Source organism: Pteropus medius, unplaced genomic scaffold (assembly GCF_902729225.1).
Source record: "Pteropus medius unplaced genomic scaffold, Ma_sr-lr_union100, whole genome shotgun sequence".
Taxonomy (NCBI): Eukaryota; Metazoa; Chordata; class Mammalia; order Chiroptera; family Pteropodidae; genus Pteropus; species Pteropus medius.
Window position 1 is genome coordinate 5834286 of NW_024349804.1, and position 15718 is coordinate 5850003.

At 36.1% G+C, this 15718-nt stretch overlaps 1 protein-coding gene across 16 annotated transcripts in view; it reads left to right on the forward strand.

Moving 5' to 3' along the window:
- Positions 1-15718, forward strand: part of LCORL (ligand dependent nuclear receptor corepressor like) — a 120273-nt gene that overhangs the window by 96801 nt on the left and 7754 nt on the right. For 11 of the 16 annotated variants that reach the window (XM_039838104.1, XM_039838108.1, XM_039838100.1 and 8 more), the window contains one exon: positions 1187-5856. The exons of 3 other annotated variants lie outside the window; for them this stretch is intronic. In XM_039838104.1, coding sequence (XP_039694038.1) covers positions 1187-2300 — 1114 coding nt within the window. In that variant the 3' untranslated portion in view covers positions 2301-5856. Of the gene's footprint in view, positions 1-1186; positions 6006-12716; positions 12744-15718 lie in introns of those variants that run through there. 2 more of the 16 variants (XM_039838099.1, XM_039838098.1) reach the window with 2 other exon arrangements.

Here is a 15718-nt window from a genome sequence, read left to right on the forward strand (position 1 = left end):
ATTCCTATTCAAATAACAATTTTTATAAACTGTAGATAAAATAGTGCATACTTATCTGTGAAACAGATTAAGCCATTTTTAGGGAGCAGAATAACAATTTCACTTTTTATTTTAAAAGAAATTCTTTAATTTTTAATATACGTGAACATAACCTTTTATTAAATAATATGCAGTTTTCTGTAGCAATTCATAATCAGCATATCCCAATTCTAACCCTAAATTTCTACAAACCAGGAGCTACTAGCAATAACAAATATAAGAAATCGTGAGTGGGAGGCTGTTTTCATGTACAGAGTTTGGTGATATGTTTGATTTAAATGGATACTTTTCTGAAACAGAATTCTTTTAATATATTTTATTCTTCTTACTGCTGATAGCTGAAGTTTAAAAAGTTTTTTGTAGACTTCTACCTTGGTTGCTAAGTAATCATGAGTCTTAGTTCAAGTTAGATGTATATTAGTTGCTGCAGTGGGACATTTTCCAGCATTTGAAATTAAATAATTAGGTAAGTAATGCCTTTAGTTTCAATGTAATTACTTTAGTATTAAAATCAATTAAAATAGATTTCATTTTTAAATAGCTTAAATTTTTTATTTTCTTATTAGGTTAAAATGCCTGCAGCTTAATCTTACAAAAGACATTCTGTTATTTATATGAAATCTAAATCCCTTAATTTTCCTTGTGACTATGCAGAGCTCTTTTATTAATAATTTTATTTTTATTACCTGAAAAAAATACCTATTTTTAATAAAGATAAGAAAGATTTTCTCCTACATCTTATTTTTCTTATTTACACTAATATCGACTGATAATTATCAAAATAACTTTTAAATTGTCTACTCTATAAAAATTTTAACTCCTTCTGAGAAAGCACTTTCCGTTAAATATTCTTAATATATTCAGAGCACTAAATGGTAGCAATCTGTAAATATATCTATAATCATCAGCTTTTATATCACAAAACTAGGGCTTTGCTTTGACACTTATACTTCTTCATAGGAAGTCGTCATCAGTGCTTCATTATATTTTTGCTAAACAGAAATGAAGATGTCCTTATTACAGCTCTGTAGGAGTTAGGAGTCCAGCAATACCAAAATATCTTTTGTTCAAGCTCTTAGAATTATAACTCCTTATAACATTGGTATTTTTGCTGTAATTCATTTTTTGTTTGATTTTCATTTTTTAGTTCAACTGTTGATGCAAAATCAGAGGAAGCTACTAAAATGGAAAAAGAAAAATCTGCATTAAGCAAAGTTTTGGAATCTTTGTGCATACATCACCAGCAACGAGTTTTGGCTATGTTGAAATTTCTAGTCCAAGAGCAGAACGCTGCTTCTCTTTGCTGTTGTAACACATCACATACTGTGTCTTCAGAATCTCAAAAGCCCCTAATTGAAGATGATTTACATGGTCTGTTCTGTAGTTGTGAATATAGGCTGGCAGAAAGCGGGTGTTTACAGAATGAAAGACAAAGCCCTGTGTTTGTGCCTCTGCCAGTCTGTATTAAAGATTTACATTGTTTATCTTGCCAAACTGTAACTATTGAACACATTAAGACAGTAGTGAATAGAGGAATTGCAAACAGTTATACTTCTCACAGGTGCTGTTCTGGACCGTTTCCAAACATTCGCTCTACAAAATCGGCCTTTTATACTAAGCCTCTTTCGTCGAGGGAAGGACGTGACATTTCAGTCAGTCTTAAAGATATCTGTAGATCTCGAAGTCCCTCACCCCCACCATTGTCACCTGTTCACACTGAAGGATTCGAAAAATTGAAAGATGTCATCTCAGAGCTTTCAGCCTTGGAAAATAGCAGACTTGAAACAAACATTAACCAGCCTCCATTTCTCACACCAGCAGAAATAAGCAGTGACAAGGGTGATCATGAAGGTAAAATACAGAAAACTGAAAAACCCAGTAACTCTGATTCTTTGCTCTTGGAAGACAGCAATAATTGTACTGCAAATCATGAAAAAGGTGAAACTGTAATTTTTCAAGATTTAATGGATCGCATTAATGAAAAATTAAAATCAATAGAAACTACAGATATGACAAACCTTATAAAATTATCTAGCAGTGATTGTAATACAGATAATGATTTAAAATTGAGAGATTTAATAACCTCCCTCTTGCATAATGCAAAAGCCAGTGATTACAGTTTTATGGAATTACTGAGTCAACACGATAAAAACGTAGAAAATAAAATGATTCAGACAAGATTTCGAAAACGTCAGAAACCTTATTTGCAATGTACAACTCTCCTGATTCTCCTATGTTTAGAAGGCAGTCTTTACAGATAAAAAGAGAACTTGCCAGTCTTAATGAAAATTTTATTAAAAAAAGATGCAGTGAAAAAATTTCAAGGAAATTGATATGCAACGATGTGATATTTTCAACGGACAAAGAAGAATTCTATCATTGCCAAGGGCCTTCTTTACAAAATTTGAAAAGCCTTCAAGACAATAATGCAGAAATATCATTTTCACCAGATTATGCGTTACATAAGTCATTGCAACTACCTCTTCATAATTTAGAAACTAACTTGGCTTTTGACACATTTTCAGAAAGCTTTAAAACACCTACCCCTCAGAGAATGAGCATAAGAAACTCACAGGAGAAATCTGCAGCTGGAAAAAAATTCCTGCGAAATCATAAGGAGAATCCAAAATTACAGAATATGCAAACTCTTTTGAAATGTGATGTTCCTGGACTTTTGAGCAGAACTAAACGAAACATTGTGCCTCCAGGGTGGTATTCTATATATGTGACAAATAATTATGTTCTCAAAAAATCCCCTAAGGCCAAAAAAGTTTCTGACTGTACAAAAAAAAAAGATCAAGTGAAAAATGTTCAAATTGAAAGCTCACACAATATAGATCTAAACAAAATTGCAATGAATTCTAATTTACAAGTTGTTGTGGAGCGCTTGGAAGATACGATAAATATGGCTAAGAAGTCATGGAATAATCAGTCATTATTGGAAGGATATAAAGTATCCAAGAAATTGATAGAAATCGATGGTAAAGATCAAAATGCTGGTAGAAATATGACTCTTACTGTAAGTAGAATGATGTGCAAAGAACAGAGTTTATCAAGATCTGTGGTAGCATCCAACAATATCAAAAGCAACCATATGCCTCCAATAGATTTGAATAACAAAAGACTTGATAATCTGAAAAAGTCATCTGTTTTGGATACGGGTAGCTTTATTTCCACTGTTGAGAATGTACCAACAAAATATGAAGCCATCGAAAGCTCTTTTTCCAGCTATTCTAGTCCTATCAAACTCATGTTTTTATCTGAGGTTAAAAGCAGTGAAGGAGTGAAATATACTTTAACTTCAGTTGGTAATTCTGAATCAAATATTGATCTTTCTTCTTTGGAAAAACATTTAGACCATCATGTAACTGAAAAAAAAACAGAAACAAATAAGGATATCCCAGATGCTAACTTTGAGAATTATAGTTCTACTCTTGATGACAGTGACACTCTTCAAAGAGAACTAAACAAATTTAATTGTACAAAAGAAACTGCAGAATCTTCTGCAATGTTTGTAGATGACACAAATAATGATAAGCCACACGAAGAAACTAAGGAAAATTCAAGCAGTGCAGTTGATTCATCTTTCAAAAGAAAACCAGGCAGACCTAAAAAAATAGGTCCCCAGGTTGTAAAACAGATTAAGAGACCAATTGGAAGACCACCGAAACCTAAAACCGATCAGACAGACATCACCATTTGCCAGAATGAGTCCTTCAGCGCCGGAAAGAACAGCCCAGAATCTCTCCTATCAGAAGTAAAAGAAGGTATTTATAAGAAGAGTATTACAGTAACTGTTATTTATGGAAGGTCAAGAAGAACTAAAAGGCATGTTTCTGAGGGAAGTGCAAACCTAAGCAGTGTTGTGTCTTTAAACAATAATGCTGCCAATTTTCCAACTGAATGTAATAGTCTCAGAAATCTTAGAGAATACGAAACTGACTCGGGTGAAAGACTAAGTGCTGTTTCGAGTTTGACTACTGAAAGTGAGGTCTTGGGGTCTGGCTTTGAACATGTTAGACCTATCAAGAACAAGTCTGTGATACCTCAACCTTCCAAGAACATTATTCGACCCAATCAGAAGCCTTTGGCAATAATTAGGAAGCCTGGTAGACCTGCGAAAGTGAAAATCTCTGGTATATCTGTAACTATTAATAGAATTTCACCTCAGGAGAGAGAAGTAAGTATCAGCAGCTGCTTACCGCCTTTAGAACAAGAGAATGTAGTAGAAAAAAGCCTGCCTGAAGAAAAACACGGTCCCCAATGCAATAGGATGGATACAAGGCACAACGAAGCGGATGTATGTAAGAGTGGATCAAAAAGTATGGTTGCTGCTGTACCTCTGAGACATTCTATTAGGGACAGAAAACCATCTCTGCATTTCTTACATTCATTGGCATCTTCTAGCTCACTTATTTACAGAAATACTCTGCTCCATAAATCATATAAACTCCATTTGCAGAAAGGTAAAAGACAGAAGGAAAAACGTAGGCAGTCAAGAATAAAAATAGCTCCCAAAAGTACTCCAGGAGCTAGGAATTCAAGGACTGCAAAAAAGTTTTGGGAAAATAAATTAATACCCATTTCTGAAGTATCCTTGGACCCTATAATTTCATCAAACCCTTTGCTCAGGTGGTGGGCCGCTTCTGCTTCTAACGATTCCTTATTAGAGGAATTAAACAATAGATTTGAAAAAATAACAAATGCTTGGGTGCAAGTGAGTGGGGATGAAGCTGAAAATTGTGTTCATAAAAGAGAACACACCGCAAATGATCATTTGAAAATAGCAAACCCTTTGGAATCCTGTGTTTTAGAACTCGAAGTTTCACCTGTAAAAATGCTTTTTCGTAAAAAGTATGATTTGAATGAACTCTGTACCTGGTTTATGCAAACAACAGAAACACAGTCCCTTTCACTAGTTAGAAAAGCGAATGCTCGAAACCCTTTGGAAGTAATAAATACCAGAGGAATTAAATTAGGGACCAAATATTCCGATTTTAATGCCAGCCCCTTCAGAAAGCACTTTAAAAAATTTGCACTATCTTCTCCTTCAAAATCAGCAGGGAAGTTGCATATACTGCATAAAATGGTTAGCTCTCCACTCTTAAGTGTGAAAAGTAATTTGACACTAGCTAGATTCAAAAGGACTGAGTTTAAGAGGTTGCAACATGAAAGGTGGAAAAGAGAGGGAAAGCTGCATAACCATGGAACAGGCGATTGGATCTCTAAAAGGAGGAACTTGAGATTTTTCTGCCAGAACCAATTTTTAAATAAGACTAAGGGGGGAACAAATGCTGACATCCCACTCCAAGGAAGAAGCACAGTGGATAATCAGTTTCTTTTGCCACCTGAGATCAGGGATGACTTTTTGCAACGGAGGGTGGCAATGTCCGACTTCAGAACACATGCTAGTTTAGAGAATAAATTTCAGTCAGAAGCAAAGGAGAATGGAAAAAATTGCAGCCAAAAAGATTTTGAAAAGGGACCAAGACTGGGGAATGTATGTCCAAATAATTGGAGATCAAAAACCTTAAAAGATTGTAGAATATTTTTGAGGAAGATCAACTATCTTGAACACAGAAATACCTTTAAACTAAATACAATCATTTACTCTCCTGAAACCGTTGACAGTGGAAGTAATCATCAGACTCATGCGGAAGAATCAAAGCGCTTTACCTTAAGATCCCATTCTGCTAGGCAAAATTCTTTTAAGAAACAGTCTAAAGAAAGAGAAAATGCTAAAGCAAATAGTGCTTCAGTCGATAAATTTCCTGGCCAACTTGACAATAATAAATTAAATAAATGTGTTAAGAGTGACAAGACTCCTGATAGTTCCGAAGACCTTAGCAAATTGAACAAAAGAAAAAGACCTCCATGGAAGACCACAGAAATGTCAACGAAAAGACATAAACGACAGTCTTGCAACAGCGGACAAATGGCAAACTATTATTCAAAGTCCCAACTAGGTAAGTTTTTCTCTACTTAATTTTAAAGTTTCATTGTAGGTGCCTTGAGTAAAGTATGAGCTAATGGGTAGAAGAGGAACAGCTGATTCAGTTTTAAATCATTTCCAAAATATTTGGACAACCTAATTTCTTGGCACCTAGTATGAAACTCATGAAATTAGGCGCTGCTAAATGCACCAGTGCACTTCCCCACGTCTTAATGTGTCCAGGATTTCAAGCAAATTAAAATATATTAAATAGAGACATAGAAAGCTTCTAAACGTATACCATTAACAAAAAATTTATCTGCTCTTGCATTTGATAGATCCAAGATGAAATATAGAAAACAGTTTGATAGAATATATGCCCAAATAACTCTCTAAAACTTAACTGCTACACTCCAGGCTAATACACATTTATTGTGTGACAATAACTCTGCGACCAGGCCACATGGAAAGAAGTACAGACTCATCTCATTGCTAAAGAGGCAAAGGCTGTGCATACATAATAGCAAGGGGCCAGCCTCGGGCCCGTTGGCACCGCTTTGGGAGCCACTCGTGAGACTCTTACTGAAACAGTCTCAGGGAACACTTTCTTTTTCAATAAATCAGCAAACTTGTTAAATAGTTTTTTTCACATCAGACACCGAACTAGGTACCACGGATATAAAGATGAGGATTCCTTTCCAGAGATGATCCATAGCCTATCTAGGGAGAAAGTCATATGCAAGTAATTTGAAGGCTAAACTCAGAACGAAACTGAAATGACTGCTTCACTCACTCAGGTGTCCCAGCCTGACGTTGGTGCCTCAGGGAGACACCTTAGAACACAGCGAAAATATGAACGCCGTAGTTGCCAACGTAGCCGGTTCTGGCTCCACTGATAAGTGCTACACAATTCAGGATATTGTAGAGCGTGGTAGTGCTTATTGATTACTTCCCTGACACGAAAGAGTGCCGAGTTACATCTGGAAATTTAAGGATATTTTACCATGTAGTTGCATTGTTACATTGTATATTTTGGGGGTTGGGGCAGTATTAGTGGCTTTATTTTTACCTTTTTAAACTTTATTAAAAGTTATTAAAATACTATCAGGTTTTATATTAAAAAATTAAAAGCAGTAATTAAACTCGAGTTTTAATAGGTAAGATGATTTTTATGGCCCCCAAAATTCAGTTATTTAACTAAATAACTTTAAAATACCTATTTCAGTAATATCTAACATGCAGTGATTAAAATTTTTGACTATCTAACATGCAATGATTAAAATGTTAAAAGGTGGTCAAATTAGAGTCGCCATTATGAAAGAAAAATCAAATCTAAAAACAATACCCCTTGTTTCATGCCTTCAGGATAACTAAAAGTAACATTATAACAAATAGTATGTCAGGAAAAAAGAGAGAAGACTGATAGTGATCTAAAAAAATACCTTAGACGATTCGCCTAAAGATATACGCTCATATTTTTAAAAGACTCGTGAATAGAGAATAAAGTAGTATTTCATTTTTTATTATACCATCCTCATTTCATGCTGTTGGAGTTTACCAGAGGTAGTTTGCATTAACTCATTTTACAACAGAACTGTATTTTGTCCTTCCAGCTTCTTAACCATTGTATCTTCCTAAGATATAAAGTTTATTTTAATATGATTCTTCATCTCACTAAATGTGAGATTACCCTAGAAATATAAGATGGAAGATGCCTAATTATTATCTTTTCAAATTAATCTCAAAATCCTTTTGTGATATATATATAAAAATTTAGTATCATAAGAGTCTTTCTTTTCCAATTTTTAAAATTATGAGTACTATTTCCTGTTCTGCTTAAAGTTTTATTTATCTTTTACTGATAACTTTCCTTCTTTATTTTTTAACATTCTTTTTTTTTACTCAATCAACAAGGACATTTTTACAGAGTTGTATTTAAAACAATATTTGTTATACTTATCTGATTTTTAAATGTTTCTTAAGGTGTTATTTTTTTCTCATTCTTGGTATTTCATACTTCTTTTTGCCTTTTTGGAAATGACACTAAAATTCATTATCAGTTTTATATGTGTTTTTCTTCTTCATAGAATAATTAGTGCTTGGAGACTTGAGAGATACTTTTAACGATAATACTTTTCTAGAAGAATTCTTAATTCAATGTATATAATGAATTATGGAATATTTCTATTGGTGAAAAGTTTTGTTTCTACCGCAAATGTCTTGTTTTTGTACATTTCAAAATTAACTGTTCAGATACAGTCGAATACATAGGCGTTTTAAAATTTTTACTTTACTACATTTGTACTGCTGTATTTCAACTGTGGACATGGAAAGGAGGAAGAAGTGCATGCAGTTCCATCCTATTGTTAGTTCAGCAGATATTTAATGAATGCCTACAATATGGTCTTAAGCACTGCCAAAGGTTCAAAAAGTTCCCTTTCCATGTAAGTGAGTAAATAAGACCTATGTCATTTCTTTATCCAACAAACAGAGTGTATTTCATGTTTTAAGGAAGATAGTATATGTTTTAAGGAGAAAGAATGGTTAAAATCATGGTTGGAGCTCTCATGGAGCTTGTCGTCTCATGGAGGATAGTGAATAGGCAATTCCAGTAGAAAGATGCGTGCTGTGATCCAGGAGAGGTGGAATGCAGGAGCATATAGGGAGGAAATCGTAGAATTAGACACGGACTCCTGCAGAGTCACATCTAAGCTGAGATTTGAAGGGGGCCAAAGTAGAGTCAGAAGAGGAATATTTCAGGCCAAGCAAACTGTATACAGAAAATCCAGATGACACAAGAGCTCAGGCTTGTTTGGAACACTCAGTAATTTTGTTCAAATAGCTGAGTCACAAAATAGAAATGAAGGATGGAGGCAGGGAGGTGGATGGGAAAATGGCAAAAGATAAAGCTCCTGAGGGAAGCATCAGTTAATGAAAAAAAAAAAATAGTTTGAGCCCTAAGAGCGGCATTAATGGAGAAGAACAGATATATTTGAGAAAGATCTGTGAAGTAGAATCAATACATCTTAGAGGGTAGAGAAATAAAGGATAACATCCCGGTTTGGGGCTTAACCATCTGGGTAGGTAGATGGTAACATGCACTGTGGTATAAACGCTCAAAGTGTTCAGTTTTAGACATAAGAATTTGAGGTAGCCAGTGAGATATTCAAGAAAAGATGTTTAGGGAGCAGTTTGTTTTCACTCAAGAGAGAGGTCTGAGCTAGAGATAAAAATTTGAGCGTCAGCAAGTCACTGAATCCATGAGAATGGAAGAGATTGTTCCTTGTAAAGTGGGAAGAGCCTAGAATCCCATGGCCCCAAAGATGAGATGTGTACAAAAGGAGACGGATGAAAGGGGGCAGGAGGAGAGAGGAAGCCAGGAGAGGGTAGCAAAAAAAAAAAAAAAATTGCATTCTAACAGTGGAGAAAACAACAGTGGAAACTGTTGTCAAGAGGTCAGTTAAGCCTTGACACTTTTCCATCGAATATAGCACAAGAGGTTAATTTAGTGATTTGGGAGAGAGCAGTTTTGGTGGACTAATCGAGCCAGAAACCTTATGACTGAGTCAATGCCGGAAGAGGAAATGAAGGGAATTAGCACAGAAAACTATAAATGATTATGATTGGAAAGGAGTTAGGGAGATAATGAAAGGGAATCCTTGTTAAAGGCGGGTTAAAAAAAAAAAAAAGATGTTAGATGCCACTGGGAAGAAGCCGGTGGAAAAGGCTGACACAATGCGATGGCAAGCGTGGAAGGGGAGCGAAGCCCCTGAGTCGATTGTAGCATCGTTAGAGAGAGAGAGGTCTTGGCCAGAAGAGTCACTTCCCCCTTAAATGTATGAGGATGCAAATCACTTCGTGGGGAAAATGTTAAGGATGTTAGAGTATTTTCTATGAATCAAGAGGTAGTCAAAGAAGTATGGTGGGTATCGGTAATGTGGATGTAGTGTGAAATACTGTCCCAAGAAATAATAGGATGGACAGCTTTGTGATTTTCTCTCAGCTGCCAGAATGTAAGCCTGGAGAAAGGTGGGCCCTTAGCTTAATAGTAAATAATTGGACTCACCACGTGGGTGTAAGGGAAGGACAAAAAGACCAAGCCAAGAATTCCACGAATAGTGAGCTACTCTTGTGTGATCAAAGTGTAATTCTAGAGAGTTCTTGAGTAGTAGTGCACAGTATAGATTTGAGGGGGAGGGCAAAATGGGATATGTGAAGGGCCCGTAGCAAGGGATGATTTTGGAGGTGATAATGGCCTGAAATGGAATATGACTATTGAAAAAAATAATGTGGACCTTTTTAATATCAGTATCTTTCGACAAAGTTCCCAGAGCAAACGTGTGCCTTTTCTAATTGATACATATCCGGATGTAAATAAACTGATTTTGGATACCTTCGAGGATATTTTAAGACTAGAATAACCTAATGTCGACTTGTAGCTATTAAATTTATAGTTATCCTAAAGTGTTAAGTTTTCCCATAAAAATTCAGAATTCAGGTTGACACTTTGGATTTAAGATCATTGAAAAATGTTCAGTTTGTCAGCTTTTTCCTTTTTGTCATCTACCTCAAAAATGACTGAATTTGCATTTTTTTTTTCATTCAAAATTCTGGTTTTGACATAGGTATGTAACTGATGAGTGACTTTTTAATTAACAGTATATTCCTTCAACTGCCCGAAACCCAGACAGATCATGTTTCCTCTGGTCCTGATTATGAACGTTTTACCACATTTTTTAGTCCTAACTCAAGGTGTCCTTTTAGATTTGTATGGTGGAGGCAACCCTTGGCACAGAATATCTTTAAACATTTTTAAATAAAATTTCAAGTTGAGTTCCTTCACGTGCGGTGATTCAGCATTATTATTATTTAATGGAAAAAACTCTGAAGCTAGAGTCGATGATTTTCTAAATTTCATTTTGATAGAAAAAAACATTTCCAAATGATTCACAGTTTAATCCAGTTCACTGCACAAGCATTCGCAAAGATGTATTCCCCAGAAACACTGACCGCCCGAGATGTTGTGTGCAAAGGGTTCCGTGGTGGGGACTGCTCAGTTCTCTCTCCTGGGCTTATCGAGTCACAGTGCCCCGCTGGCACGAGAAGCGACGTTCTCCAAACTTTATACATACCCTAACTTTTTATATCCGACTGAACATGGTTTGGGGAACGTAATTGGGAAATGTCACTCTACCTAGTTTCCTGCTAGGATTTTTCTATATTTATTGCGATATTCCTAGAAATAATGGAATGACTTCAAAAATATGTTAATTTACATACTAGATTTGTCCTTGTTGTATACAAATTAAGTTAGAGTGATCAAAATTTTAAGTGCTTTATTAAGATTCACTATTAAGAGAACACTGGTAAACATTTATAAGCCAAGGGTGATCACATTCTGATCAGTCTGTTTCATACGTTTCGTTTTTGTGTATTAGATTTTGCTTCGTGTTGTGTTAAGAACGGAACAGCTGTGGTAGCAGTCAGTTCATGTGGCTTTACTGTCAGTTCACGTGGCTTTACTATATTACTGTCAGTTCATGTGGCTTTACTATATTACAAACAATGACAAAATCATTTACGAATTTGGGAAAACACGAGATCAATGTCTCCCCAAGCTTTAATTCACATTTTAATTTGGATGAAATGAAGATAGATATTTTAATGCAAAAATTAGTAAATTCATCGACATATTCATTTTTAGATGGGCTTCATTTAACCACTTTGCTAATTGCCAGTTCCATAAATAAAATAATTATAACTTTGATTCGGTTATTTAAAAAGTATTCTAATGAAATCAGGAATTTTTAATAAAAATCCATTCGGTTTATAATGGTATTTGTCCTAGCATTGTAATTTTCACAGGGAAAGAAAGAGTTTTAGGTCTTAAAGAGCAGCTCACTCTTGCCATAATACTTTGTTAAAATATAAATCAGCCACTTTGATAATCCCTTGTCTTGATGTTTTTTTATTAGACTTCTTGGATATTTTATATCCCATTACTTTGTCAGCCATTACTGAGTTTTTCAGATATTCTGCTTTACTAATTGCCACACATATTTCATGGGAAATCATTCAATTTAATCAACAAGTACTGGATACTTTTCCCTTTGATCTGTCAGATCTATCTATTGCATTAGGTGTTAGAGTAACAAAGGAACTCAGGGAACATATCAAAAAATATTTCAAATTGTTTTTACTTTGGCCACATTAGTATAACTTGAAGAGCGATAATTTGGTTGATTCTCCATTCTAGTGGATTTGGAGTGTAAAACTTTTCAAACATAAAATTAATTTTCTAAATCGGAAGTCCGGCCCATAGCGATGGAGCGCCACCATGCGCATTCACTTTGATGTTGTCAGTCGCTGGTTTTGTGCCACAAGAGCTAAACTGAGCAGTTACAACAGAGACCATATAGAGCCCACAAAGCCAAAAATATTTATTATCTGGCCCTGTTTGCTGACCCCTGTTTGTATCAGTAGAATTTTGATATGGTGTAACTAGAAAAAATGCATTGGGCTTTTTTAGTAGATTCAGATGATCATATCCGCTCGTCCCCCACACCCCCACTCACTCCTTCCCCTGGTCGCCTCCCTCCTCCCACACCGTGCAATATATTTCTGACGAGTAGTTGTTTTGCTTGCTCTCTGGGACGAGACCTGCCTTTATCCAGCAGAGTGGTGCTGGGGGAGCCATGAGCGCCAGTTTTATTCTGTTTTGTAAATCTTTATTCTCTTCCTGCAGCTTCCAGACCTGCTTTGTCTATATGAGGTAAGTTCAAGGGTCACCGTTCTGGTCCTTAACCAGCTGCCACCTGTTAGAACGAGATCGATCTCAGTGCTTCACACCTGAAGTTCCTTCCTCAAGTGTTCTCTCCTTTTCTAACCCCTTTTTCTTTTCTTTTTCCTCGGTTAGGAATTCAGAATTCTTAGTCCAGCATTCCAGGCTACCTTGTTTTCTCCTCATTTTCCTGAGCAGTCAACAGTTTTCTTTGTAGTGGAGCTGAGCATTCTGTGATGATTATGTTAAGCCTACTGAATTCACCTACTGTTTAATTACAAAAAAAAAAAAAGGCGGAGTAGGGTCTGAATGATTTCATTCTGCCAGATTTTTTCTTGCTTGTTTTTAATTTTAAAGAAGATCTTGGCCGCTTCTTCCTTCCCTCAACTTCCAGTTTCTGCCACTTAGAAAATTCTTTTGTTTGGGACTTCGTTTCTGTTATATAAACATAGACAGCTAGATTGTAAAAGCCTGTATCAATAGATCCTACTAATTGTTCAAAAAAGTTTGTCTCCTGTGTGCCAGGCAATGTGCTAGATTTGTGAGATTAATGGGCAAGAAAACCAGATACAGTTCTTGCCCTCATGGTTCAAGTTTATTTGAAGAGGCATTAACTAAATAATTACACAAATCTTACAAGTTCTTAATTAGTAGGTGGTACAATGAGAATTCCTTCTAGGGAGATTTAAGTCCGGGAACTGGGGAAGACTTCCCTAAGGAAATGGCCATTCAGCTGAGTCATGTGAGTAGGGATTAACCTGGCCACGTGGCCGTGGCCGATGACCGGGAGGGAGGGAAAAACTTTCCAGGAAGAAGGAATTGCAAATGAAAAAGTCTGAGTTGGTGTATTCTGGGCAGGTTTGAGGGATGAGGAATGACTGGTGTGTAGGAACGAGAGAGAAAGAAGGCTTATGGTGTGGAGATTGAGGAGTAAGCGAAGCATAGACCACACATGTTCTCGTAAGCCATGGTTATGTACTTTCAGTGGCTTCCAGTTGCTCTTAGAATAGAGATTTAACTTGGAAGCGGAGAAGGTATATGACATCATCAGATTCTCCTTTCTATCCTTTGAATCTTTTAATTCAACAGCATCATAGAAAATGGGAGTGAGTGCGTAGACCATGTGGTAGTCCAGATGAGAACTGTGCTGCTTTAAAGCAGTGGTTCCCAAACTAGTGAGTTTTAGAATCACTAGCAGGCCTTTCTTAAAAAAAGAGATGGCTCGGCTCCAGCTAGTGTGTTTCAGTAGGTACGGAGTAGGACGCAGGTGACGTTTATGTTGCTGATCCAGAGAACAGACCTTGAGAACCATTGGTGTAGAATGTACAGTAGCGTTGCAGTGGCAGCAAGATTAATTCTTTACTAATATGATCATGTTATAAGTTCCCTCTAAACACTGCTTTAGCTGTAATTTCCCATGTGCCTTGTTTAACTCATAGATTATTTAGAAGTGTGCTGTTTAGTTTTCAAATAATCGAGGATTTTTCCAGACATCTTTCTGTTGCTGATCTCTAATTCTGTTATGGTCATAAAATATGCTTTGGGATATGATTTTAATCCTTTTGAATTTACTGAGATTTGTTTTGTGGGTTCGGTCTATCCAAATCTACCTTGATAAATGTTCTTTGTGTTCTTGAAAACAGTGTGTATTCTGCTGCTGTTGGGTAGAGCGTTAGAAATGCCAGTCAACTCTTTTACATCCTGTGGTGTTTCATTCTACTTGTTCTATTGATTTTGAGAGAAAAGTATTGAAATCTACAACTATCATTCTGGATTTTTCTATTCTTTCAGTTCTATCAGGTTTTGTTTTATATAGTTTGAGGCTCTGTGATTAGGTGCATACACATTTAGAATTTTTATGTACTTTCGATGAATCAACTTTTTTATCTTATGAAACGAACCTCTTTATCTCTGGAAATACTCCATGCTCTGAAGTCCATTTCGTCTGATAGTACTTTGGTCATTCCAGCTTACTTTTCAGTAGTGTTAACATGGTATATCTTTTCCCATACTTTTTATTTTTAACCTGTTTGTATCTTTGTATTTAAAGTGGGTTTCTTTTAGGCAGCATTTAGTAGAGGCTTACTTTTTCATCCAGTCTGATAATCTCTGCCTTTTAATAGACTCAGCCTTGAGAAAGTCCCACTTTTTAGCGAGGCAGAGCAGGATGACTTGCAGTGTTAGGCAGAGGCTTGGGCTTCCATTAAAAAAAAAAAAATTACCATGGATTGTATGGCTTAAATGACAGAAATTTATTTTCTCACAGTTCTAGAGGCTGGAAAGTCCAAGATCGAGGTCTGGAGGGTTTAATATCTGGTGAGGGCTCTCTTCCTGGCTTGCAGACAGCCACCTTCCTGTTCCCTGGTGTCTCCTCCTCTTATAGGGACACCAATCCCATCAGAGTAGGGCCACACCCTATGATGTCATTTCACCTTGATTACCCCCTGAAGGTCTTGTATCTCTAAACAGTGTGGGGTTAGCGCTCCAACATATAAACCTGGGCGATACACACTTCAGTCCGTAGCAGAGGAAATGGTCAACAGGGTTGAATGTTAGGAAGGCAAAAAAAAAAACCCTGAAAATTAAATATCATTCATTACACTCGTCAGTTCATTGGTGACTGTAGTAAGTGATATTTTCATGGAGTGAAATTGGAGTAGGTTAAAGAATAAAAGGTAAGAAAATAGTGGCAGCCGGTATAGGGAACCTCATTAACTCCAGAATTTGAAGTTAAATAGATGAGGTCAAACTTAATGGTTTCAGGTTCTTTAAAGAAACTCTTGAAATTCCAAATCCCATACAAGAATTCAGTTTATCCATGCGTACAGCCGACTTCTTTCTTCCTTCAAAAAGATTAATTTGTGTTCGTGAAACGCAACCTAAAGAATACTCTTACGGGAGCTCTCAAAAACATTAGTCTATGCCCTAGCACTTCTTTTTTTAACTTCGAGAAATTGAAATATGAT